The 27,453-nt window shown below is 41.6% G+C and overlaps 1 protein-coding gene across 1 annotated transcript; it reads left to right on the forward strand.

Moving 5' to 3' along the window:
* The first annotated feature begins 16 nt into the window (after nt 1-16).
* Nucleotides 17-26,760, forward strand: LOC139449999 (prolyl 4-hydroxylase subunit alpha-1-like). The gene is made up of 13 exons (XM_071231609.1): nt 17-569; nt 15,613-15,773; nt 16,481-16,812; nt 17,477-17,516; nt 19,149-19,306; nt 19,844-20,008; nt 21,106-21,176; nt 21,773-21,887; nt 22,640-22,690; nt 23,714-23,794; nt 24,462-24,530; nt 25,510-25,606; nt 26,450-26,760. The coding sequence occupies exons 1-13, from the start codon at nt 373-375 to the stop codon at nt 26,518-26,520; spliced, it is 1,608 nt and encodes a 535-aa protein (XP_071087710.1). The 5' UTR covers nt 17-372; the 3' UTR covers nt 26,521-26,760.
* Nucleotides 26,761-27,453: the final 693 nt, after the last annotated feature.

Genomic DNA, 27,453 nt, shown 5'->3' on the forward strand with positions numbered 1-27,453 from the left:
AGCAGTCAGTGGCCTATAAACCCCCAATCTATCGTCGTTGAGACTGAGGGGGTGAAATTTGACACCTCTAACGCTTCCGTTCTACTTTTATTGCCGAGTGGTAATTCAACAAAAAACCATTTTCACACAACATTTACTCGTCGAAAAATACGCTGTAAAATATTACCCTGTGTCTCAGTGCTTTATTCTAAAACCATTCCCCGACGCCAAAAATAACCCCCCTCTGATAACAGCGTGTAAGACGAGCAAGAACTTACACAACTGGAAACGCAGGTTCTGATGGGGATGGTTCACGTACTGAGCCATAGAGAGAGGGCTTAGTCCTCCAGCCTAGGCGAGAATCATCACACAGATTCGTGGAGGGAGTTGAGGATGGCTGTTCCCGCAGAACTCTTGTTCCTAATGATGGGGGTCGTTGGTGTGTACGTGTTCCCCGTGGGGGCAGGGGAGGTTTACACGTCGGTGGCCAAACTGAAGTTGTTGCCACGTATCGAGAAGAAACTGATTGATGCGTGTGATAGGTATCTTGACAGTCGGCCAGAAGACCCGGGATTACACAACATCAAAAGGTAAGGACGTTGTTTCAAGTGACACCACGCTGTTGATATATTTCCAGCTCGAATATATTAACCTGGTTAATCCGGACAATTCTGAAATTGTAACTTCCAGATTTTGACACGTCTGTTTAAGTTCTCTTATCTTTCATACTCCTTATTGATTAGTACAGAAACCCATTTACCTGGATAATCTTATATAAACTGGCTGGCTTAATGAGACGTATAGTATTTATCTATCAGCAGTTGAAATCCCTATCTGTTTATTTTCGATGTTGATGGTTAAGAAATGATTAACGGTCTTGAAGAACATATGAATTCAAATGAGAGATATTCACATGATATAGGATATTAGATGTGTCAACCGAGACATTTATGTTTGGTTTCATACGTTGTAAAAGTAAAAGATTATGGAGTGATTAAATCAATTTAGGAAACATTCCGAATTTACGTCAAGCCGAGACTAATTTAAAGTTAATTCCATATATTAAAACGGTACCACATTATAGTATTTTTTTTATTACGTATAGCAATTTTCAGTTTGAATCCGGTTTAATTCAGAAATTATTCACTCTTTATGTTGTAAACTGACCCGCAGTAGCACAAGCATATATAATATAATAAGTATATTCCTGTAGCAAATATGAATGTCAATGATTATGAAGAGCAAATGTTGTTGTTGATACCCCCTGAAACGTTTAGTATTGATAGTTAGGGAATTAAATATAATGTTGAGATAAAGTATGTGCAACAAATATGAGACAAGCATCACTGTTCAATTGTAAAGCACACATACGACATGTGGAGATAAAGATGTTGGTGGGGTATGGGATGTTCTTACAAAGTGCAGGGCTTCTCCCAAATGAGAACGAGACTTCATTTTATTTAACACTTGTTTTTTACTGATGACAACACTAAATATATAGATAAAGCTAAAATATGTAATAAAATCCTAATTATAGAGGCTTCCTGATTATTTGAACAAGAGTAAGACTTTGATTTTCTGATGAGATGTAGATAAAAATCATCACAAACGTATGGTAAAAGAATTCATCTTGGGACACATTTTGGCACAGTCTGCAGGGTTGGGGTTTTTTTTAAACTTTTTTTGAACATTTTTGTCATATTTATACATTTTACCACGTCAAAAACCTTTTAGTGTGAGATTATATTAAAACGGCAAGTTACTATTGAAACAGATCTAATAACTTTAATGCTAATATTTCAAATTTGTCCTCAACAATTATATTCGACATTTCCAGTTGACCAACAAGAATCATTAAACTACGTCGTCCGTTTCATCATTTTCTAATTTCTCCTTTTTAATACTGTAAACCCTCTTCAAGGTACTCATACAGCATTGATATTGGTATAGTCATTACTTTAACGTAATATGCACGTCAATTTAATTAATAGACAATATAGTGGCTTTCTTAGTGTTGTTTATTTTAACATTTAAGGTGGTAAGGTGAGGTGAAATGGAGTTTAACGACGCGTCCAAGATTATTGCACTTATATAGCGAAGTGCATTCATGCATGCATTCGTGCGTGCGTGCGTGCGTGCGTGCATGCGTGCGTGCGTGCGTGCGTGTGTGTGTAGCGTCTATCATGGCTGTGTATTAGTGTATTGTCAGATAATCCTATTGATGTAAGGGTATGCGGGTAGCGTCTATCGGGGCTGTGTATTGGTGTATTGTCAGATTATCCTATTGATGTAAGGGTATGCGGGTAGCGTCTATCGGGGCTGTGTATTGGTGAATTGTCAGATTATCCTATTGATGTAAGGGTATGCGGGTAGCGTCTATCGGGGCTGTGTATTGGTGTATTGTCAGATTATCCTATTGATGTAAGGGTATGCGGGTAGCGTCTATCGGGGCTGTGTATTGGTGTATTGTCAGATAATCCTATTGATGTAAGGGTATGCGGGTAGCGTCTATCGGGGCTGTGTATTGGTGTATTGTCAGATTATCCTATTGATGTAAGGGTATGCGGGTAGCGTCTATCGGGGCTGTGTATTGGTGTATTGTCAGATTATCCTATTGATGTAAGGGTATGCGGGTAGCGTCTATCGGGGCTGTGTATTGGTGAATTGTCAGATAATCGTACTGATGTCAGAGTATACGGGTAGCGCCTATCCGGTCTGTGAACGACAGATAATCCTATTGAAGTAAGAATCTCCGAGTTGTGTACCGGTGTATTGAAAGATAATCATGTTTATGTAGCTTGGATTACTATCGCCTTCACTGTTCCCGTCCAGCTGGATATATATGTACATTTGTATGGCATTTGTATGGCATTTCTATATTTCTTTTCATTGCTTGGAGTATTAATGTTCAATGATTTAATGATTTAGTGATGCCTTATCTCAATTAACAATGCCACACAGCCAGTTATTCTGACTGTACAAACCTTAGCGGAACTACTGCTTGCTACTGACAATCAAATATTTATTCGCTCTCAGGGAATTGTCATCCTTATTGATCATACTTATTATTAATGTGATTATTGGGGACGCTGTTATCATATTACCTCTGTTTATGGAAGTGAGAATGAATATTTCTTTATGCCGCATTAGCAGTTATGTTTATTAATGTCGCTTATGTTTAATTGTCGTCGATTTGCTGAATATTCATAACGAATCAGACTGCTGTTTCTGGTACATTATATCACAGTGGGGTTGAGTAAAATTGATCTTCTGTTGGTGTCACATAACTGCGATAATTCTGCGAATTTTTTATTTTTTTAAAATGTTTTATAATTAAAATATTTAAATTTTATTTGTCTACATTTTTTAACCGGTATGAATATGAATGTATAAGTTTCATCCTTACACAAAATATACGAATAATTCCATTGCATTTTATACTGTATCGGCTCGATCATGTGTAGGTGGTTATGTTTGGTTGTGGACTGACACAAGTTATAAGGACTGTTGGGCACTGCGGGCACTTATTTGACCAATTGTACTGCCTTTTGTGATAAAACGTAAAACTGTTTGTGTCCGTATTATTCATCGTATGTTGACATTTACTGAATTCACAAACTTGTCCTGCACGAACTTATTTCTTGGTAAATCTTTGCGTTTCGATTTGGAAATCACCTTATCACAATGAACACGTTCATTCATGAGTAAAATAATCTTGAACGAGACGTTAAAGGATTTCTAGGGTAGTTTACTGGGTAAAACATTCGCCAGTCACGCCGAAGATCCGGGTTCGTTTCCCCACACACGTGTGTGTGTGTGTGTGTGTGTGTGTGTGTGTGTGTGTGTGTGTGTGTGTGTGTGTGTGTGTGTGTGTGTGTGTGTGTGTGTGTGTGTGTGTGTGTGTGTGTGTGTGTGTGCTCGTACTGATCCAGACTAATTTTATTTTATATAGCTAGCCCACTGAGATACCATGCCGCAGTTTAACATGAATACCCTACTCAGGCACAGTACACTGACTCCGAGAGGACCAGTCCATGTTTTAGACAGGGTAACAAGAAGTACCATCTTTTAACGTATTTTGGTATGATCCGGCCGGGATCGAACCTCCACCTTCCGCTCTTCGGACAGACGCTCTACCACTAGATCACCGAGGCGGTCGCACGTCATTCCGATGAGTCGCAGACCAACCTTAACTCACTGAGGTTGAAATGTATTTTTTAATTTATTTTTTTTAAAAGGAACTAAAACTCGTTCAAAATTTATTGTGGAAGTTATTTACAGAGACAAGATTATTAACAGATTTTATAAACAAAAACGCGGCTTATTTAGTGTCTATCTTAATAGTGCGAGGATTGAAGTAGCAGTGAAATCCCGCTTGCATTGTGTATAACCAATTCCATTAGCCATCGCTAAAAGCGGTTTGTTTGTTGAAATGGCTGATCCACGCCGAACAAGGGGGGATGCTTTGCTGCAGTTATGGTAGACAGGTTACCATTGTCCCGGAATCGATTTCAAAAGCGATAATCAACAAAATCGGATATTATAATTGATAAATTCCATAAATGCCGGGGAATGTACAATGGTACGATGCCTGCGAATTTCAGGAGCGAGTATCGAGTTTGCGTACCGTGTGCGTTTCATCCGGGCCGTGTTGCGCTCGCTTGTCTCCAGTATTGATGTTCTATCTAAATTATTTCACATCATGACACACCAGCTCCTTCTCCGCTGACAATGTATTTAACTGGACGTTCTAGGGTGCACACAATACACAGATTCAATAACTCGATATATCCATAACTCAGTGATTACCAGGTTAAAGTATTTATCGATAAACTGTGTCCCTCTCGCAAAGGAAGATGATTTCCAATTCTCATTTGGCGCAAGATTACCCATGCAAAAAAAATAGTATTAGAATCAGATAATGACCATTTTGTGCGAGCTGCCGTTTCTTAAATGATTTTCAATTTATAACATGCAGTTTTTGTAAAAGAATTCTGATATGTTATAAAAAAAATAACTGTTAGGCAGCTTGAAATGCAAAATGAAATTGTTTGTAATCAGATTATCGTTAACACTCCACTCCCTGATCGTATGTTGAACTGATAATGTCTCGAGAAGTCGATGTCTTAGCCATGTAAGGCATCCGCCTGTTTCGGCCTGTTTTAGGGAGTCTTGGAGAGCTGTGTGAGGAAACGGGTACTCTGGGCATGTTTCAGGATGAAGGGTGTTTCTCAGAAAACTCTCTTGGATCATAATACATTTACCAATTTACATCCTCCGTTACCCATCACTCATTACACATTTACCAATTTACATCCTCCGTTACCCTGCCACCGTTACCCATCACTCATAACACATTTACCAATTTACATACTCCGTTAACACATCCTCCGTTACCAGTCCCCTGGTACCCATTTGCCGACATCCATTCACCGATGCCCATCCACCGATGCCCATCCACTGATGCCCATCCACCGATATCCATCCACCGATATCTATCCACGGATACCCATCACCGGTGTCTGTCCACCGAAATCTTGAATAGTGATGAACGATGTCTCTCAGATAGTCTTGGGTAGTGATGAAGACTGTCTCTTAGATAGTCTTGGGTAGGGATGAAGGATGTCTCTCAGGTAGTCGTAGGTAGAGATGAAGAGTGTCTCTCAGATAGTCTTGGGTAGTGATGAAGAGTGTCTCTCAGATAGTCTTGGGTAGTGATGAAGCATGTCTACCAGATAGTCTTGGGTAGTGATGAAGACTGTCCCTCAGATAGTCTTGGGTAGGGATGAAGGATGTCTACCAGATAGTCTTGGGTAGTGATGAAGCATGTCTACCAGATAGTCTTGGGTAGTGATGAAAGGTGTCTCTCAGAAAGGTTTGGGTAGAGATGAGGGATGTCTCTCAGATAGTTTTGGGTAGGGATGAAGAGTGTCTCTCAGATAGTCTTGGGTAGGGATGAAGAGTGTCTCTCAGATAGTCTTGGGTTGTGATGAAGAGAGTCTCTCAGATAGTCTTGGGTAGTGATGAAGACTGTCCCTCAGATAGTCTTGGGTAGGGATGAAGGATGTCTCTCAGGTAGTCGTAGGTAGAGATGAAGAGTGTCTCTCAGATAGTCTTGGGTAGTGATGAAGAGTGTCTCTCAGATAGTCTTGGGTAGTGATGAAGAGTGTCTCTCAGATAGTCTTGGGTAGTGATGAAGAGAGTCTCTCAGATAGTCTTGGGTAGTGATGAAGCATGTCTACCAGATAGTCTTGGGTAGTGATGAAGACTGTCCCTCAGATAGTCTTGGGTAGGGATGAAGGATGTCTACCATATAGTCTTGGGTAGGGATGAAGGATGTCTACCAGATAGTCTTGGGTAGTGATGAAGCATGTCTACCAGATAGTCTTGGGTAGTGATGAAAGGTGTCTCTCAGAAAGGTTTGGGTAGAGATGAGGGATGTCTCTCAGATAGTTTTGGGTAGGGATGAAGAGTGTCTCTCAGATAGTCTTGGGTAGTGATGAAGCATGTCTCTCAGATAGTCTTGGGTAATGATGAACGATGTCTCTCAGATAGTCTTGTGTAGTGATGAAGACTGTCCCTCAGATAGTCTTGGGTAGTGATGGAGCATATCTACCAGATAGTCTTGGGTAGTGATGAAGAGTGTCTACCAGATAGTCTTGGGTAGTGATGAATGGTGTCTCTCAGATAGTCTTGGGTAGTGATGAACGAGGTCTCTCAGATAGTCTTGGGTAGTGATGGAGCATATCTACCAGATAGTCTTGGGTAGTGATGAAGACTGTCCCTCAGATAGTCTTGGGTAGTGATGAATGGTGTATCTCAGATAGTCTTGGGTAGTGATGAAGCTTGTCTACCAGATAGTCTTGGGTAGAGATGAAGGATGTCTGTCAGAAAGTTTTGGGTAGAGTTGAAGAGTGTCTGTCAGAAAGTTCGGGGTAGAGATGAAGGATGTCTTTCAGAAAGTTTTAGGTTGTGATGAAGGGCGTGTTTGAGTATGAAGAGGATCTGTCAGAAATTCTTGGCTCCTGTCAAGTAGTCTTGGACTGTGATAAGGGGGGTGTCAGGTAGTCTTAGATGGGGATGAAAGATCTCTGTCAGAAAGTCTATGTTTACCGTGAAAATGGTCTATCAGATAGCCTTGGATAGCAATAAGGGGCGTATACTGTGTAGTGATAGAGGCCCGTAAAATAGTTTTGTACAGCGAGAAAAGGTGTCAGAAAATCTTGATTCGCCGTACAAGGGGTCTATCTGGTAGTCTTGGGTAGTGATAATGATGCCTGTCACAACGCCTTGATTAGCCGTGTGGGGGTAGTCTTGGGTAGTAAAACTGGGGCGATTAGGTAGTCTTGGCTAACGAGGAATGGCGTCTGTTAGAACGTCTTCGTTAGTCGTATCACGAGTCTATCATGTAGTGTCGGATATTGATGAAGGGTGTATATTCGGATGACTTGGCATCATCAATATTTGATAGTGATTCATAGACACATGCTCATCATATAGTAGAAATCGTACAACCTATTCTGCTTTTGGCAAAGATTTCTTATGAATATCGAAAGGGTTTTGTTGCTTTATTTATTTGATAGCTGGGAAAGGTTGGAATCGGCCAGGTATTCCTGGCTCCATGTCAGTTACCCAGGGCAACTGGTGGCCTGCATATACTGCATCAGGGCATTATTTATTTCCTTATTAAAGCCGGCTACTGTGGGGCTTCTACAAAGAACGGAATTGTGTGTGCATGGAGCTGCCACTCTCAGAATCAGGATTGCGTGATCGCGGTGTCAATACGTCGGCTTGTGGCCCATAGCGACATAAAGCAGCTCTGCGTTAATGAAAAGACGTTATTGTGAGCCGACCTGGCACCCTTGTGTTATTTACTCATTACCCTTGCATTGCAGCGGTATGTTACAATGTCACACAATATTCAAGTTGGATATTAATTCACACACTTTTTCTTTCAAACTTAAATGAAGCAAGCTCGCTTGTTCTGAAAACATTCTGCGCCACGTTCTGTGGCTCATGTATATTTACGACTAAACATCTTTGTGTAAAGTGCTTTCTGTATGCTGATGTACGTTAGATTTTAAGTTCAATCACGCACCATCAAACTTACCATAATGCATATTCATAGAATCCCCCGAAGAACAATATGTAAAATATCAATATATTTTGTACAGAAGGAGTCTCTGAGTTTCACATACTGGCAAATATTCAAAACCCATCCCTGTTACCATCCTCCAAAACACATCTTGTGGTACACATTCTCCGTTACCAATCCACCGTTACCCATTACTCACTACACATTTACCAATTTACATCCTCCGTTACCAATCCCATGTTATCCCTCCACCGATACCCATCATCCGTTACCAATCCACTGACACCCATCCTCCGATACCCATTCACCGATATCTATCCACCGATAACATCCACCGATACCCATCACCGATACCCATCCACCGATAACGTCCATCAATACCCATCACCGATATCCATCCACCGATACCAATCCACCGATAACCATCCACCAATACCGATCACCGATACCCATCACCTATATCTATCCACTGATAACATTCACCGATACCCATCACCTATATCCATCCACCGATACCCATCCACCGATAACCATCCACCGATACCCATCACCGATATCCATCCACTGATAACATCCACTGATACCCATCACCTATATCCATCCACCGATACCCATCCACCGATAACCATCCACCGATACCCATCACCTATATCCATCCACCGATACCCATCCACCGATAACCATCCACCGATACCCATCACCGATAACCATCCACTGATAACATCCACCGATACCCATCACCTATATCCATCCACCGATACCCATCCACCGATAACCATCCACCGATACCCATCACCGATAACCATCCACCGATACCCATCACCGATATCCATCCACTGATAACATCCACCGATACCCATCACCTATATCCATCCACCGATACCCATCCACCGATAACCATCCACCGATACCCATCACCTATATCCATCCACCGATACCCATCCACCGATAACCATCCACCGATACCCATCACCGATATCCATCCACTGATAACATCCACCGATACCCATCACCTATATCCATCCACCGATACCCATCCACCGATAACCATCCACCGATACCCATCACCGATATCCATCCACTGATAACATCCACCGATACTCATCATCTATATCTATCCATTGATACCCATCCACCGACACCCATCACCGATATCTATCCACCGATAACCATCCACAGATACCCATCACCGATACCCATCACCGATAACCATCACCGATACCCATCAACCGAGACCCAGCACCGATAACCATCACCGATACCCATCAACCGATACCCATCACCGATACCCATCACCGATAACCATCACCGATACCCATCAACCGAGACCCAGCACCGATAACCATCACCGATACCCATCAACCGATACCCATCACCGATAACCATCGCCGATACCCATCACCGATAACCATCACCGATACCCATCGACCGATACCCATCACCGATATCCATTAACCGATACTCATCACCGATACCCATCCACTAACACAAACTCATCCTCCGATACTTACCCTCCGAAAGCAATCCACTTGTACCTATCCACGTGACCATTCGTTATGATATCTGACAATTGGCACCTGTATGTGCAATAAGCTTCCATTAACCCTTAATAACATACGTGGTTAAGATGATGATCAGTAATGACACCATGAACTGTTAACCCTTCGCGATTTTGTCAGAGTTAATAATCCTTTTGCCGTTTTCTTCTCAAACAAGGGTAATGGTTACGCCTTTGATGAACAGGTTTTCACTGTTTTAGTGATGTCACTATGAATTACTTAAAAGACAATCAGGTGTTTTGGGCAGGATACGCTCACCTTTTCGCGAACACCTGGAATCATCACTATCTGACAGTGATTTATAAACACATGTTGATGATATAGTCGGAATAGTACATTGGACTCAGTTAGTAGAGCTTTCTTATGATTATGGAAATGGTTTTGTCCCTTTTATTGAGTGAGTGAGTGAGTTTGTGTTTAACGCCGCTTTTAACAGTATTCCAGTTATATCACGGCGTGTCAGCTTAATGTGGGAGGAAAGCCCGAAGTGATGCAGGTCTAAGACGTTTACCACTTCGGTGAAACCCACGAGCACGGGTCTGGTGCTGACAAACTTAGAAACATAATCGGGGCGAACCGGGATTCGGACCCACAATCATAGGTTTCTGGTGAACCCAAGGGACGCAACTCTGCACAGCGAATCGCGGCGCCTTAGACGACTGGGCCACCCGTGCCCTTATCCGATACACATCCTCCGTTAGAAAGAAAAAGAGGTTGTTGTGTGTTGTGTTCTTGATTATAACATTAAGTGAGCAAAGTACAATATGAAGTTAAGAAAAATACGAAGGCTAAGATTTGAAAAAAACTTCGTTTCGCTGCATCGCATAGGAAGGAATTTCAAGTATATGTTTAAATAAAAAATTGCCTGATAACGTGTATACCATTCTGCATCTATACATAAAGTAAACCATTCAGTGACTAGACACCATCTTGCAAAATACAACTCCTTTACCTTTTTTATTCACGTATTTATTATAATATTGAAGGAAAGACCATCTATTTGTACGGCTTATATATCTAGCAGCACATGGATTTCTTACACCTCGTGTTCTCAATGCTACCACGAACTTGTCCACGAACCAACTACACTCAGTCAACTGCTTGTGTCTATAGTTGTCTTTTGAAGCATCACATACCCGGATACCTCTAGCACTTGGCATAATAAGCAAGCACTCTATCCATTAGACAGCCAGGAATCAATGGTAGTAATTGACGAGTCTGCAATCCGTGTACACACTAGCAGTACGCGTGGTGCGCGTCTCCGCCACGGGTCTACAATACCAGACAATGGTGCAACAACAGGCTTACAAATACGATTGAGCGCAAATCAAATTTTAATGTTGTTCTGCTTCTCCTCTAAGGAACCGAAAAACAAAAACAGTTTCTTCGGCAGAAACAAGCCAACTTGGCGTGGCGGAGATAACTGTGAGCTCAACAAAAACTGTTTTGTCTTCTGGCCAGGCTCGTGTGTTTTATCTTATGTTCTGATTGTTCCTGTGTTGCCTGTGGAATCCATATCCCTGGCGTATCCTTTACCACATACCACTTGTCAACACACGGATCATTTAACGGAAGAGATGGGCACGTGAAGCTTTGTCGCCTAAGGCGCTGCATTTCGATGTGCGAAATTTACCCCCTCCAAATCAAAGCTTGCTGGAAATCTACGTTCGTGAGTTCGAATCCGAGATTTGCCCTGATTATTTTTTGTCAACGCCATACCTTTGCTCGTGGGTGTTACCCAAAGATTTCTCGTAAGACCTTTCTTAAGCATTTAGCCAAACTCACTCACTCACCATAAGACCGCCTCCGTGGTCTAGTGGAAAGAGTGTCTGCCCTAAGGGCAGAAGGTCGACGGTTCGATCCCAGGCTGCATCAAACCAGAAGACTTTTAAAGATGGTACTTGTTGTTGTCCTGTCTGGCGCTCGACATTAAGGGGTTAAAACAAGGACTAATCGTCTATACTGTGTCTGAGTAGGGTATTCATGTTGAACTGCGGCATGGTATCTCAGTGTGCTAGCACTTAAATCGGCATCAGTCCGGACTAGTACAACTAGCAACACACACACACACACACACACACACACACACACACACACACACACACACACGCACGCACGCACGCACGCGCGCGCGCATGCACCTCGCTTTTTAAGTGCAATAATCTTGGACGCTGTGTTAAACCCAAGCACACACACACACACGCACGCACGCATACACACACACACGCACATACACACACACACGCACACACTTGCATGCACCTTGCTTTAAAATGTGCAATAATCTTGGATGCTGTGTTAAACCCGAGCACACACACACACACACACACACACACACACACACACACTTGCATGCACCTTGCTTTTTAAGTGCAATAATCTTGGACGCGGCGTTAAACACATACACACACACACACACACACACACACTTGCATGCACCTTGCTTTTTAAGTGCAATAATCTTGGACGCTGTGATAAACCCAAGCACACACACACACACACACTTTTGCATGCACCTTGCTTTTTAAGTGCAATAATCTTGGACGCTGTGTTAAACCCAAGCACACAAACACACACACACACACACACACACACACACGCACACACACTGCATGCTATATGAGTGCAATAATCTTGGACCGACACTTTTACCTCTCCTGATGGCCATTTATGCAACGGCCATCTTATACACAATCCCACAAAAATGTTCCACATGAGTGACCAAACCGGTCCACACGGGCTGCTTCTCACGTTGCCCATGCGTGTAAGTGGGATGAACTTCAAGGTGGAAGTGTTAGCTAGTAAAAACCAAGCATCCTTTATGAGATACGTAATTTATTATTCTTGTCTCTCATGACATTTTCTTTCAATGAGTATCTAGCTTTGTAGGGTTTAATACGATTTCCAATCACTCAACCTAAATTCTCCGCTGCGCTAAATGAATACAATGGCAATATTAAGTGGAGTATGTTGTGTTACCTTGATCAGAAAATACATAAATTGAAAGTTATTCCATGACATTTGATTTGCTAACAAAGCGTTTATGTTTCAATAAACCTGAAAAAACAATTAGGCCACACCTACAAGCGCACTATAGTTATATGTGGGCGGGGCTTGTGTTGTATTTGTGTGCATTTTTATCAATTCATCAGGAACAGTATAGCTGGTCGCCAGGACAGATTTCATCAAAAAGTACAACTTCTAAATGGAAAATGCCGAATTGGAATAAGAAATGTTTTATTGAATTTATTATGTCAAATATGTAACATATGTAGGGTCCCCTCGATTTTTGAGTAGATCAGTGACAATCGCGTTATAATAAGATCTTTACATCGGAACGACACCTCTCTACGTGAATCTCAGACATTGCCCGCCCAGTTTAAGGGAAAGATGCGTGGGGTTTTGAAAAAATCAATTTTCTAAACCGAATCCGCTTCATTTCATTTTCAGCCCAATTCGGAAATTTCAATTTCAGCAACTAAAATATCTCACGGAAAACACATTGCCCACATATTAGGCGCATATGCCATGGCATGACAGGGTGTATCAAATATCCGCAAAAGCATAGGCGTGGTCTTTATTAGTTGCATTCGTAACTATCGCTTTTCTCATCTTCGAAGTTCCGAAACGTGTCATATAGTTTGATAACGAAAAACATTTTCATCTTCTGATTTATGGGTTTGAAAAAATGATTTGGAATTCAAAGTTTCTCGAATCTAATACTGTATTTAACAAAATATTTGTAAAAAAACGTGACGTTAACGACTTTAACGTCGATTTCTCAACAATTGCCTCAAAAATACATTTTTTATTAATCTGAAAGCTTTTGTTCCACGAAGAAATGAATCAATTAAGGCCTTACTCTTTTTATTTATGCCTAACCAAAGTTAAGAAGGGAGCCATATAACGACAACCACAAACCTGTTTACCTTCGGACGAGGGTCAAACACGGCTATATTTGCATTGTTTGCAGCCTCCGGCAACTAATTGCCTTTTCTTGCACAACATTGCCGTGTCGGGTTTAATTAAAGTTTGTCAATGTGTGTGATCGTACAGCAATCAATATAGATGAAATGCGGGCCTCATGCTACCTGATAGATTCCAGGTTCAAGGTTTTACCATTATTCGCTGCACCAATACTGGCACGGAGCGACAGACTTTGCCGCTACTGTTTGCTTACACCGCAGCATGCGTGCTTTTGAATAAGGATATATATCTATACAACGCCGGGTGTTGTACATGTTAAAGGTCCATTCCAATTACAACATCCAATTTTGTCTGGGGGCTATCTACACAATCTATATTAACTAATTCTGTTAATCCATTAATAGGCATATATCAAGATCATTCTATTCAATTTACATAAATGGTAAATGGATAACAAGCATGTTTGTTTCTACACGTGGTTAGACAGTGTTCTTATTTCAAACAAATCAAATAAGTACTTGGCACCCTATTATATCAAGATAGATATGCACTTGAGTTACCTTCAAAGGTATAAAAAAAACTTTCTATTGGAGGGATCAATTAAGATAGGAACTAGACTCCGGGCAATTTTTAATTAGGTCAATTAGTAACAGACATTGTCTGAGTTTCATACATGGTTTGACTATGCAATGACCTGTAATGAATATTTACATCAGACCACGAATGTTTTTCTTTATGTAACAAAAAATTAGCTCTTAACCTTCTCCGTCTCACGCACACAAACCATCGCAAAGACACACACGCACGCACGCACGCACGCACGCACGCACGCACGCATGCATGCACGTACACACGCACATGGTACAGAGGGACGAAAGATTGCGGGTCCCGCAACACTCTGTTCTCCATGGGCGCTCGATGCACAATCAATGACGCAAATTGTCTCCGTTATGATTTATTAATAACACCTAGATCGAATACAAATCATCGATCTTATGGGATATAAAGTGCCTGAAAGCGGCACTCAAGGTACTGATCTGATATCATCTTCTCATGGGGGCGGTCGGGTAGCCTAGTGGTTAAAGCGTTCGCTTGTGACGCCGAAAACCCGGGTTCGATTCCCGACATGGTTACAATGTGTGAAGCTCATTTCTGGTGTCCCCCGCCGTGATATTGCTGGAATATTGCTAAAAGCGGCGTAAAACCATACTCACTCACTCGTCTTCTCATGATGGTGCAACCGCGTGTCTGGTTCAGCGCGGCATATGCTCGACAACGTGTCTGGTCAGTTTTAGAAGAATATGTTCACCTCTGTTTGGGCCGACACTTTTAGTATAATATGTGTGGCTACTGACTGGGCCGACACTTTTAGTACAATATGTGTCCCTACCGTTTGGGCCGACACTTTTAGTAAACTATGTGTGCCTCCTGTTTTGGCCGACACTTTAAGTATACTATGTGTGCCTACCTATTGGGCCGGTATTTTTGTATAATATATGAGCCTACCGTTTGGGCCGACACTTTTAGTATTCTATGTGTGCCTCCTGTTTGGGCCGACACTTTTTTATATATTATGTGTGCCTACCGTTTGGGACGACACTTTTAGTATACTATGTGTGCCTCCTGTTTGGGCCGACACTTTTAGTAAACTATGTGTGCCTACCGTTTGGGCTGGCACTTTAGTATACTATGTGTGCCTACCGTTTGGGCCGACACTTTTAGCATACTATTTATGTTTTCTGTCTGGGCCGAAACCTTTAGGAAATGTGTGTGCCTCTTATCTTAGTAGACATTTTTAGTATATGTGTGTTTACAGTCTGGACCGACACCTCAAGGAAATATGTGTGCCTCTTGTCTCTCTCTATCACACTCACTCACTCACTCACTCACTCACTCTCACACACACACACACACACACACACACTCACTCACACACTCACTCACTCACTCACTCACTCACTCACACACTACCATCCACGCCGAGATCGATGCTTATCATTACTACGAGTTTGTTACTGCAACTTTCCATCATGCCAGAGGTATACTTTTCAGGTTCTTGTCATCCACGCGCCCCCTGAATCAACTAGCGTGCGACAACCCAGCTTACCTCGAGAATCCCGTCAACGGCTTCCGGTTCCTGTGGCGCCTTGTGGACGGATGGCAGAGAGCCACAAGGGTGCGCGAGGACTGTGACATCAGAGACGCTTCAATAAGTGAGTATATGTCAACCACTGGCACAAGACTTGATTTATGGCTGAGGACTGAGACATTAATCTCCAAGGCCGCTTATACATACAAAACGCCAACGTCGGAGAAAAATCCCCATTGTCCTACGAAACACAAATTCCATTGGGGGTAAAATGCAAATAAGAGGTATATATTCTATGAATGAATCACTTAAAATCAGTAATGTCTCCAGGACCCACTTGCGCAAAGCGATCTTAGCGCTAAGACTATCGTAAGCCTTTGTTAAAGTATGGGAGTTACGATCATTTTAGCGCTAAGATCGCTTTGTGCAAGTGGGCCTAGGTATTCGTGTGAAGACATAGAAGTCATCTTTGATAGCCTTACATGTTCCAGATATATTGCCCACTGTCATAATGAACATGTTTGGCATAAAATATTCTTTCGAAATAAAAATGTTAACGTCACACTATATTATGGTATTGGATAACGTATCATGTTTGATATCAAATCAAACGTACGCCCAACCGACTACACTTTCGAACAGAGACTTTCGTCGCCTTAGACAACATGGCCAACCGTCTCCCTTTACCCAAAGAAAGAATCCCTCACCCAATAACTAGGCGAATCCTCAGTACCACTGGCAGAAGCTACGATACATTTATATTGATCTTTATTATGTGTGCTTCATTCTTGGGTTCATATAATAATAATAATTTACAATATATTTTTTAAGGTTTTCTCAAGCAGATTCGTTCTTCCATCAACTCCGTGTCGTCGTGGCCTTCTCATGAAGACGTCACAGGGTCGGCGATAGCTCTCACAAAGTTGTTGCACACTTATGACCTTGACCCCGATGACGTTGCCAAAGGGAGATTACTCCACACTCAAACAACGCCTCTTGATGCAGATGAGCTCTTTGTTCTTGGAGAGGAAGTGCATCACCATCACACTGCACACGATGCCCGGATGTGGCTCAACATCTCCATTACAAGACTAGAAGAAATGCGCGATCAAGAAAGGCTGCTGAAAGACGTACATCACAGACTTAGAGAGGTGGAAGAAAAGGTGAACGAACATTTAAATAACGCTCGTCTCCTACTTGCAAATTAAACATGTGTCATGTTATCAAGCTTTTAACGAAAAATGTTGTCTTATGATTTGGAAAGGGTTTCGTCGCTTTTATTTATATGCATTTTTAGGGCAGAAATTATTACCCTGAAACGACAGACCGCATCCCATGTGCAGTGGATAAAGCGTCCTCCCGGAGAATGCACTCTCGGTGGTTTGATTCCCTGCCAGCGTCATACCCATAAACGATGGTACTTGTTGTTACACTGCCTCGCATTAACGGGACAAAACAAGGACTGGTCGGCCCGGGATCAGTATAATGTGTCTATGTGGGATATCCATTTTAAACTGTGGCTTGGCATCTCAATGGGCTATAAATAGCACTATAAATACCGGCATAAGTCCAGACTAGTACAAGCAGCCACACACGTGTGCATCAGAGCGAAATAATATTTAACGCGACGTTAAACCCCATATTTCCTCATCTCACCTGAAGTGATGTTTTTAATAATAGAACAATTGGCGCGTCTACGGCGTTAAGCCTCTTGTGTTTTCGTGAACTTTTCTGTGTCTGGGCACAGGTATTGTAAAGACAAATCTCTCTTGTAGAACATGCACACGAGGGTCAACTATGTCATTATAGTCTTTTGCGTTATTTCAGATCGAGGCGAAGAGATACAATGGTCACGTGGTGTCTGAAGGTATAAATACCGTCTTCAATTTTTGCAATTTCTAATATAAAGAAATAACGATATGTGAGTGAGTGTGGTTTTACGCCGCTTTTAGCAATATTCCAGCAATATCACGGCGGGGGACACCAGAAATAGGCTTCACTCATTGTACCCATGTCGGGAATCGAACCCGGGTCTCCGGCGTGACGAGCGAACGCTTTAACCACTAGACTACCCGACCGCCCCTAACAATACGTGAAAAGAGTAGCAAAAAAGACTATGTATACTACCGAAAAATAGTTCAAGAACACCCGATCTTCAGTTTCTAATAGTTAATCTGCCATGACAGATTAACTACTAGTATTGTAATATAAAATAATCGGGTATACTACTAAAAAGAAGTTAAAGAACACCCGATCTTTGTATACTATAGAAAAGCTGCTTTGGCAGATTAACTAGTGTGCTATGAAATGATCGGGTGTTCTTTAACTTCTTTTCAGTAGTATATATGACTGTCATCAGAACATGTATTATATTTAATGTGCGTTGAATGCTTCTAGTTGATCAGCTTTCGAAGGAAAGTGCTTATCGCAAGTCCCACTCACCCGGCAGACTTGTAGGGATTAGAGTACTTGCATCAGTAACTAGCCGTCTTTAATCTGTATTTGACGTGTTGTGTCTGAAGGGTGAATACTTATGAATGATCGTTGTTAGTCTGCCCCTGTCGCCCTTTACAGGGCTGGTGTATCCAACTGTGTGAATTCAATTCAACAATACCAGACTCACAACTAATTTGACTTATACTCGTGTAAAGAACACACAATGTCACCAATTAAAATTTAGTGAACTTATTTATAAAGCATTAACTGTTTCAGTGCAACGTGGCAAATGCTAGGTGTCCCCCCGCCGTGATATTGCTGGAATATTGCTAGAAGCGGTATAAAGCCATACTCACTCACTAAAGCTTCAAATGACTTTTTGTATGTGAAGGGCAGATAAAATCAGTTGTGGAATATCTTAATGAAGTATCGTGATTGAAAAGTGCCGGATTACTGAGAGGTATTTTCTATGTTAATTGGTAATTTGGACATTACCGGAACGTGGAATACAAGAAAGGAGAAATTACACAGAGATTGTTTTATGGTATTATCACTACACTCTGCTGGGACCAATGTATAATGTCGTATTAGACAAAGGCCTGTTTAGACACCGTCAGGGGGCACGGGTGGCCCAGTCGTCTAAGGCGCCGCGATTCGCTGTGCAGAGTTGCGTCCCTTGGGCACGCCAGAAACCTATGATTGTGGGTTCGAATCCCGGTTCACCCCGATTATGTTTCTAGGTTTGTCAGCACCATACCCGTGCATCACTTCGGGCTTTCCTCCCACTTTAAGCTGACACGCCGCGATATAACTGGAATACTGTTAAAAACTCACTCACTAGACACCGTCAACTGTATATAACTTACTATTTTGAAACCATGCAATGTGTATATACAATACTTCATTCCAAAGTTTTTTTAATTAAGTGATGAAATCTGATAAAAAGAGTCACAAAGGTATGAAAATGTGTTAAAATAATTATGAGCATATTTTAGGGAACGAAATAAATGGACTCGTATTTGTTGTTGAAATAGTAAAAAGTATCAAAATTGTCCACTTCCAGCCCCTGACATCCTCTTTACAGTCGGTTATGAAGTGCTGGATGAAGATGATGGTGAAGGGGATGTGCATTTGCCCGTGTTGCCAAGCAACAAAACGGCTCGGCCAGTCAGAGGATTTTATCAGTCGGCATATGAAGATCTTTGTCGTCAGGACCGTAAGGTGAAGATAATTTTCAGTTGCCATGGTTTCCGATCATGTTCAGTGACGGAAGATATCATCTATAATTAAAAAAGAAAAATGATAATTAGATTTCCACGGCCCCCTTCGCAAATAATGTAAACAATGTCACAGTTGGTGTGAACTAGCCAATCAACAAGAAGCAACTACTGTATCGCTCAGTTGGAGTAACTAGAAGTAATTAAACCGATGCCCTTGAACCTATGGGTTATATTGAAGAGTTCTGAAAATATTAAAATCGGTTCTAAATAGCAACTGTTCCATTAGCAAAAGCACACGTCACGAATAGTTGTCTATTTTAGCTGTTTTATTAGACGGAACCCTGTCAGGAGACTGACGCGTGTCACCATGCGGCCTTTTCCGTAATCGAACGCATGAGGGTGATATTTAACTAGAGTCAGATTAGAGGAAGACAAAAACAAACATGGAAACGACACAGATTTTACTCCCCTTCGGACTTCGGGTATTGATTATATGTCTGCTTCATGTGTTCATTCACAATTATTTTTTGTTACCCAGAGCCCAAGAGAAATTTCCGATCTCGCCTGCTGGTATCAACAGACAGCCATTCCTTACTTGAAGGTCAAGGTTGAACAGCTTCACCTCGACCCTGCCATTTTGATGTACCATGACGTCATCAGCGATAGTGAAATAGACGCAGTGAAAAATGTATCAATGAGGCTGGTATGTGTTTGTTTGTGCTGGTATGTGTAGATGTTTGTTTTAAATGGCAACTATTTGACAGCGGCCTGTCAATAATTGAGTATGGCACGCGCTTGCCTGACCATCAGATCCCTTAAGTCGCTTCGTACGACCAGCATAGGTTACTGGGGACCCGGAATCCCTCGACTTTTATGTCAATACCCTTTTGTGATTAGATATACACGCGCTTCTTGTGTTTGTCTGTTATACAAACTTAGACAGTGGTAAAGTTTCTAAATTATAATAAACTTCAACAACCATTTACTACTCCTAAAGTCTCAGTGTTAAGAAACCTCAGCAGATTTGTCTCTTGTATACTTAAAAGATTTAGGGTATAACGAACTGGCGGATATAACGAACTTACTTTTTAGTCCCGACTATTTGCTGTAGTTATGCTGCATATATGTCTAAATCACACCAAGTGATTGTGTAAACTCGGTAACTGTGTATGATTGTACATCAAACACAGTTGCTTTTGAATTACTAAAAGGAAGTCATTGATCAGACTTTTCACAGACGCCTCACGTGCAGACTTCGGTAACAAAAACACAGGGCAATATACAATCTTTACTAATGAATTGTTTGTTTTGCGGTATACCTTTAACCAAGTAGTTGTACCTCCGGCTTGTGCAGGAAGGGGGCCCCTTTCTTGCCATATGTAGGCCACGTGTTTCTTCAGGTCTTCCTGCCTATGGTATGACTCGATGACTATCTTTAAAATCATAACCACAAGGTCTGCTAATTGGTCTAAGCTTAATCACCTCCCTTTTATTTCGGGGTGTTGTGCGTTGCGTGTACAGGAAAGGAATTTCATTTTTTTGCTATATGTAGGCCACGTGTTACTTTAGGTCTTCCTGCCTTTTGATATGATTCGATGACTATCTTTAAAATCATAAAATCATAACCGCAAGGTCTTCTTATTGGTGCAAGCATAATCACCACCCACCCCACCCCAACCCAACCTCTTTCTAGAGTTAACTGTTTCAGACGAACAATTGGCCATATTGCTTCTGCATGAACGATATTTCTCCGTATATACGGTCAATAATTTAAGATGATTCGTCTCGTTCTCGTTGAAGTTGAAGCGGTCATTGCTGGGAAAACCAGACGGTTCAGGTCACGAGGGCATGAACGAGAGGATAAGTCAAAGGTCAGTGACGAGATGTAAGCAGGGTCATTTGACCATTCATAGCAAACACCACAAACCATTGTGTTGTCACATTGTACAATTCTGTATACACCGTTTGTTCATTTATGAGAGAGAGATGCAATGGGGCTCAACGTCTTGTACTAATCCGACCTGTTGCCGGTTTTCTAGTGCTAACCCACTGTGACACCGTGACGCAGCTTAACATGGATAATATACTGTGTATTTGTTTGTTGTTTAACGCCACACTCTGCAATATTCAAACAACATGACGGCGGTCTGTAAATATTGGAGTCGGGACCAGACAATTCAGTGATTGACATCATGAGCATCTATCCACATCATTGGGATACGATGACATGCACCAACAAGGTCAGCGAGCCTGACCACCCGATCTCGTTAGTCGCCTCTTACGAGAAGCATAGTCGCCGTTTACGGCAAGAATTGGTTTCTGAAGACCTATTCTACGCCGGATCTTCTACCGAAATCACGGGTTCTCACTGCATGTATATGTTTTCTAAGTTGTGTTTTGAGTTATGATCATACGATTATTACACTACGTTGTTATTAAAGCCCCACTCTGACTATTACTTTAACAGTGCATGGGTATTTGATGACTTGGAAGTGACGTCACGACTCTCTCGGCGCATTCAGTTGTTCACGGGTTTAAGCACGAGACTTCAAAGGATATACAGTCACGCCGAGGCTTTTCAGGTAGGAAGGGTTTTGTCTGTTACACTAACTCAGCAAGCGAATTGATTTTAACGTTGCCTTTAAAAGTACTTCAATTATACCATACCCAAACTTAAGTGTGACGCATGCGGTAGGCGTATGCTCCTTAAGTGAAAACAACGAACTCTGGTCTGGTTCTGACGAACCAAGGATCATAAACGGATCGGAGCTGCTGGGTGAAATGGGATTTTAACGTCGCGTCCAAGATTATTGCACTTATATAGCGACGTGAATGTACGTGTGTTCGTGTTTGTGTGGCTGCTTGTACTAGTCCGGACTGATGTCGATTTATAGTGCTAGCTCACTGAGATGCCATGCCGCAGTTTAACATGAATACCCCACTCAGACACAGTATACTGACTCCGAGCCGACCAGTCCTTGTTTAGCCCCTTAATGTCGAGCGCCAGACAGGGTAACAACAAGTACCATCTTTTAACGTCTTTTGGTATGACGCGGCCGGGGATTGAACCCCGGACCTTGCGCTCTCCGGGCAGATCTAACGTCAAATCCACAGACGGCGTTTATTGACATTGATCCTTTTGTAACGTGATCAGTACAACAGCTCGTCTGCTGGCAATAGAACCATAGTCATGATCTTATCATATGGTTTGTACAGATATTTTATAAAAAAAACATTGTCAGTAAGGTCTTGACCTTTTCTGTTGACGCTGCCGTTTCCAAGTGTAAAGGTCAGTGCGCACACGTTTACATGTTCATTATTGCCTTCTGCGCAGGTGGTCAACTACGGTCTGGGAGGTCTCTACGAACCTCACGAGGACTCCGTGGTAAGCGGCTGTTTGTGTTCATGTGCTCTACTTGTTATGGCATATCAGGTTATATTCGTTGTAATAACATCCACAAAGTTTTCGTAGCGCTACGACAGTCGTAATTCTATGTTAGACTAAAGAGTACCGCTTTCTGCTCACGTGTGTACTTAGTATCATATCGAGTTCATATTTGTTACATGATGAAACTGACAAGGATTGCAATTCACCAAGTGTTCGTAGAGCTACGGCAGTCGTAAGTATAGAGTTACGACAGTCGTAAAGATACGAACACTTTGCACATCGGGTCCCATCTGACTCTGGAACAAATGCTACTTTTAAAACTAGTACTGATTAACCTCATTAAACATCATGATGGACACGCGGAATTTAAGCATGTTCATTTTCTGAACATCCCATTTCAGATGTGTGAAAGTGGTAACGAGCATCAATGCATTCATAAACGTGCACAAATATGTAAATACCAATATGACCGACATCAACTCGAAAAACAGTCATAACATAAGGTCAATGTTCAAACACAAATATATCATTGAACGTTAATTCTTTTTCACAGAAGTAAAACATACTTTAGCTGCACTGACGTTTATTGTTGAGCACGATCCAGACAAAAGATTTCTTTCTAAAACAAAGATAAAAACATAATTCAAGAGTCTAATCGAGGGTCCACGATATGAATGTGTATGTCAATCATGACATACTACCTAACGGTGAAAGGAAGCACTTACCTTTTTACTCAACCCGTGAAGATACGGGTTAGAATAGGTCTTCACTAACCTGTGCTTGCCATAAAAGGCGACGATGCTTGTCGTTTGAGGCGACTGATGGGATCGGGTGGTCAGGCTCGCTGACTTGGTTGATGCATGTCATCGTATCCCAATTGCGAGGATTGATGTTCATGATGTCAATCACTAGATTGTCTGGTCCAGACTCGATTATTGACAGCCGTCATATAGCTTGAATATTGCTGAGTGCGGCGTTAAACAACAAACAAACTTATTTATTCAACGTGTTGTATTTCAGCGGATGTACCGGAAGCTGGGATACGAAAAGTCTCCGTCAGTCCGTCATTCTGGTGACCGGCTTGCTACGTGGCTGTTCTATGTGAGCCTCATCCTTAATAAACTCTTACCTTATCGCGGTGATGACGCTGTGAAAAATATAATCATCATGCAGATAAATATTTCGCAAATATGCTGACTGTTTTGTGCTATCAAGGTATACATCCACTGTTTTCTAGAATGGGAAAAAACAACTATGACATATATACATATAGGCTTTTTTCTGCCGTTAGTCACGGCATTGGGACTGTGTCATAAGTCTCTGATCATGAGCAGAGATGCGTCCCTTAGCCATTCTAGGATATACTGATGCTGGGTTCGGATCCCAGATTCACCCCGATTATGATACATGGTTGGATTCTTGAAAGACAGTAGCTTTGTACTGCCCCTCTTCACTAGCCGACATCTGTTCACCAATACTATGCAAATAGAAACAGCGGTCGAGACGGTAGCCTCGACCCCTTGGTGTTTACAGCTGACAAAATACATATTCAAGCAAAACATCTGCCGTACTTAAAGGTAATTTGGAAACTAGGGAGTATAAATAAGTCTACGATAATCTGGGTATGTGAAAAAAACAGTTCAATATAGCATCAAATTCTATTACATCGTTATTGTTTATTGAAACCAACCCTTGTACATGAGATAGTATATTGCTACGATATCGCAGCTGCATGTATGTCCGTCACTTTTATGTATTTTGTATACAGATGAGCGACGTACCAGCAGGGGGAGCCACGGTCTTCCCTCTCATCAATACACGTGTTCCAGTAACCAAGGTAACAAGCCTGTGCCCCTGCCCCAATCTCATTAAAATCAGATCTTAGTTCTTGCTACGCTAAATAAAGATCTGAGGACACCACATTACAGGTCACGCCAGAACGACCTTCCGCGAACTTTGACCGACCAATAAAAATGACTAACAAGAAGTCGACATTAACCAATCAGAAAGCAGCTTGCAGTAATTCCCAATGACTATGCAACGTATCTTCTGTTCAAATGTGTCTCCCATTGAAGCGAGAGATAGACGATACAGTCGTACAGTCGTACAGGACGTAACTGTCGTTTGGCACACCCCGTGTTAACCTTTTGGAGGTTGCATGAAAATACATTCCAACTCTCACTTTCCTGATCTGGTAAACGAGGCTTTGATTGGTCGGATGCTAAGAGACCCGTAATGGAATGTCCCCAGATCTTTGTTTAGGGCTCACAAGAGAACAGAACGGGAGAATCGGGACGAATTCGGCTGGAAACGACTGGAAACGGCTGAATCGGGACGCTTCCTGAACAATATCTGATTGTTTGTGAATTTCTCGCCACGAATGATAGGATCTTGATCAGACTTTTGGCAAATTATAATCGGTAACGGTCCTATCAAGGACGGCAGTAAAAATCATGAATGTGTGACTGAGCCCTGAGCGGAAACGAGAACTAAGATCTGATTTTTAATAAGATTGCTTGTCGCTTTGACGTTCTCGCGAAGTAGCAAGGGAACCATAGAGATCGACCAGTTGATACTGTGTGGGGTCTCGTTTGCTCGTGATAATGTTAGGAAGACAACATTTGTCTACAGGCTTTTACACACAATACTCTTTTCACTGGCCATTCTAGATGTTCTGAGAAATAAAGTGTTCCACTTCTCCTTTCAGAGAAAATAATTGTATCATGTCTTAAAGCGCTGGCTATGGGTGTGGTTTTTTTTGTCTCAAACACAAATTCTATGCCAGGGTGAGATTAACGTGCCAGTGTGTTCCGCAGGGTGCAGCTGCGTTCTGGTATAACCTGCACCGGAACGGGAAACCGGATCTGAGGACTATACACGCCGGATGCCCGGTTCTCATCGGGGATAAATGGAGTAAGTACATTTAGTTATCGGAGGAAGTGCATTTAGTTATCGGGTAAAAAGGGGTACGTACATATATTTATCGAGGATACGTGGAGTAAGTAAGTACATTTATTTAATGGGGATAAGTGAAGTAAGTCCATGTGTTAATTGGGGATCAAGGGTAAGTACACTTATTTATCGGGAACAAGTGAACTAAATACACTTATTTATCGGTGACAAGTGAAGTAAGTACACTTATTTATCGGGGATAAGTGAAATACGTACACATACTTATCGGGGATAAGTGGAGTACGTATATATATTGATTGGGGATAAGTGGAGTAAGTACACTTCTTTAGTAGAGATAAGTGGAGTAAGTACATTCAATTATCGGTGTAAGATACATTCAGTTATCGGTGTAAGTGCATTTAGTTAACGTGGCAAGAGGAGTAAGTACATTATGGATCGGGGATAAGTGGAATACGTACACTTATCTATCAGGGATAAGCGAAGTAAGTACACTTATTACTCGGGGATAAGTGGAGTCAGAACACTTATTGATCGGGGATAAGTGGAGTAAAATTGGAATATGATTTTTTTCCTTACCAGTATAAATTGGGGTAAACATGTTTTTGTCAAGATCATTAAAGAAAAGCTAATATAGTTTCCACATCAGGATAAACGAGTCGAAACTACATAACAATAAATCGGGCAAATATGTTAACCTAATATTGTTCTTAAGTATAATGGGACTTTCTCATCGGGTAAGTGTGATAGATATGTTGTTGTTCTCACCGGGATAATGGGGGGACTGATTCCTTCATGAGAATGTACGTTCTTCAAAACACGCACAATCTCTGTTTATTGTTTCAGTTGCCAACAAATGGATAAGAGAAGTCGGACAGACATTCCGGCGACCGTGCTCACTTGATCCTGATGAATGATATGATGAGCATCGTCTTCCCATAAAGGGACCGACCATGTTATATTCGGGGGAGTGCTGGATATTTTTTCGATTGTTTAGCGTGGTGATTTACACCCAAAATACAGGTTCAAAGATGTGTTGTGAGTGAAAATAATTGTTTCGCTCATCCTTTCAGAGAATGAAAATATATTCCTCGAAGCAGTCCTTTCCGTAACCCCATCCCAATTCCTAACCCTAACCCCATCCCTAACCCCATCCCCATCCCCATTCCTAACCCTAACCCCATCCCTAAACCCATCCCTAACCCCATCCCCATTCCTAACCCTAACCCCATCCCTTGTTTGTTCATTTTTAGCCACCATCCAACATGGGTGTATACTTTCTTTCGGCCGTCAGTTTATGTATACCGGCCTCGACAATTGAGTCATCAATTTGACGTGGCCTTCATTGTGTTTGTTGGTGTCTCCTGTGCCAAATTATTGTTTTCAAATAATATATTTTCTAGAGACCTATACAAAAGAAGTTGTTTTATCGTTTATTGTATTACTTCCCTTGTATAAATTTATCAGAGGAGAATAATTCTCCTTACCGTATGTGTGAAGAATAACCATTACATGTTTAACAATAGAACCATGAGAGACGCAATAACATTATTTATGTCTCTGGCCTTTCTATAATCATGTCAGAAAATTATTTTTATCCATTTGTTAATGCAAAATAAATATTCAAATTCAAATTGTCCCTTTTGTGTGATGCGTGGCACGTGATAGTTTTGCCTATATGAGGTATGAAACATACAGGCTGACCATTGTAAAAAGCTTGGTCTGTCAAACTCATATACTCATTCTTGAAAGTGAAACACTGCGTCACTTTGGACTTTTCACGCATGATCGAGCATACTGTTACATACCGAATGATGTATGGTGGGAATTACTACAAAGAGGGAGCACGG

This window comes from Haliotis cracherodii, unplaced genomic scaffold (assembly GCF_022045235.1).
Source record: "Haliotis cracherodii isolate W230 unplaced genomic scaffold, xgHalCrac1.p SCAF_8, whole genome shotgun sequence".
Taxonomy (NCBI): Eukaryota; Metazoa; Mollusca; class Gastropoda; order Lepetellida; family Haliotidae; genus Haliotis; species Haliotis cracherodii.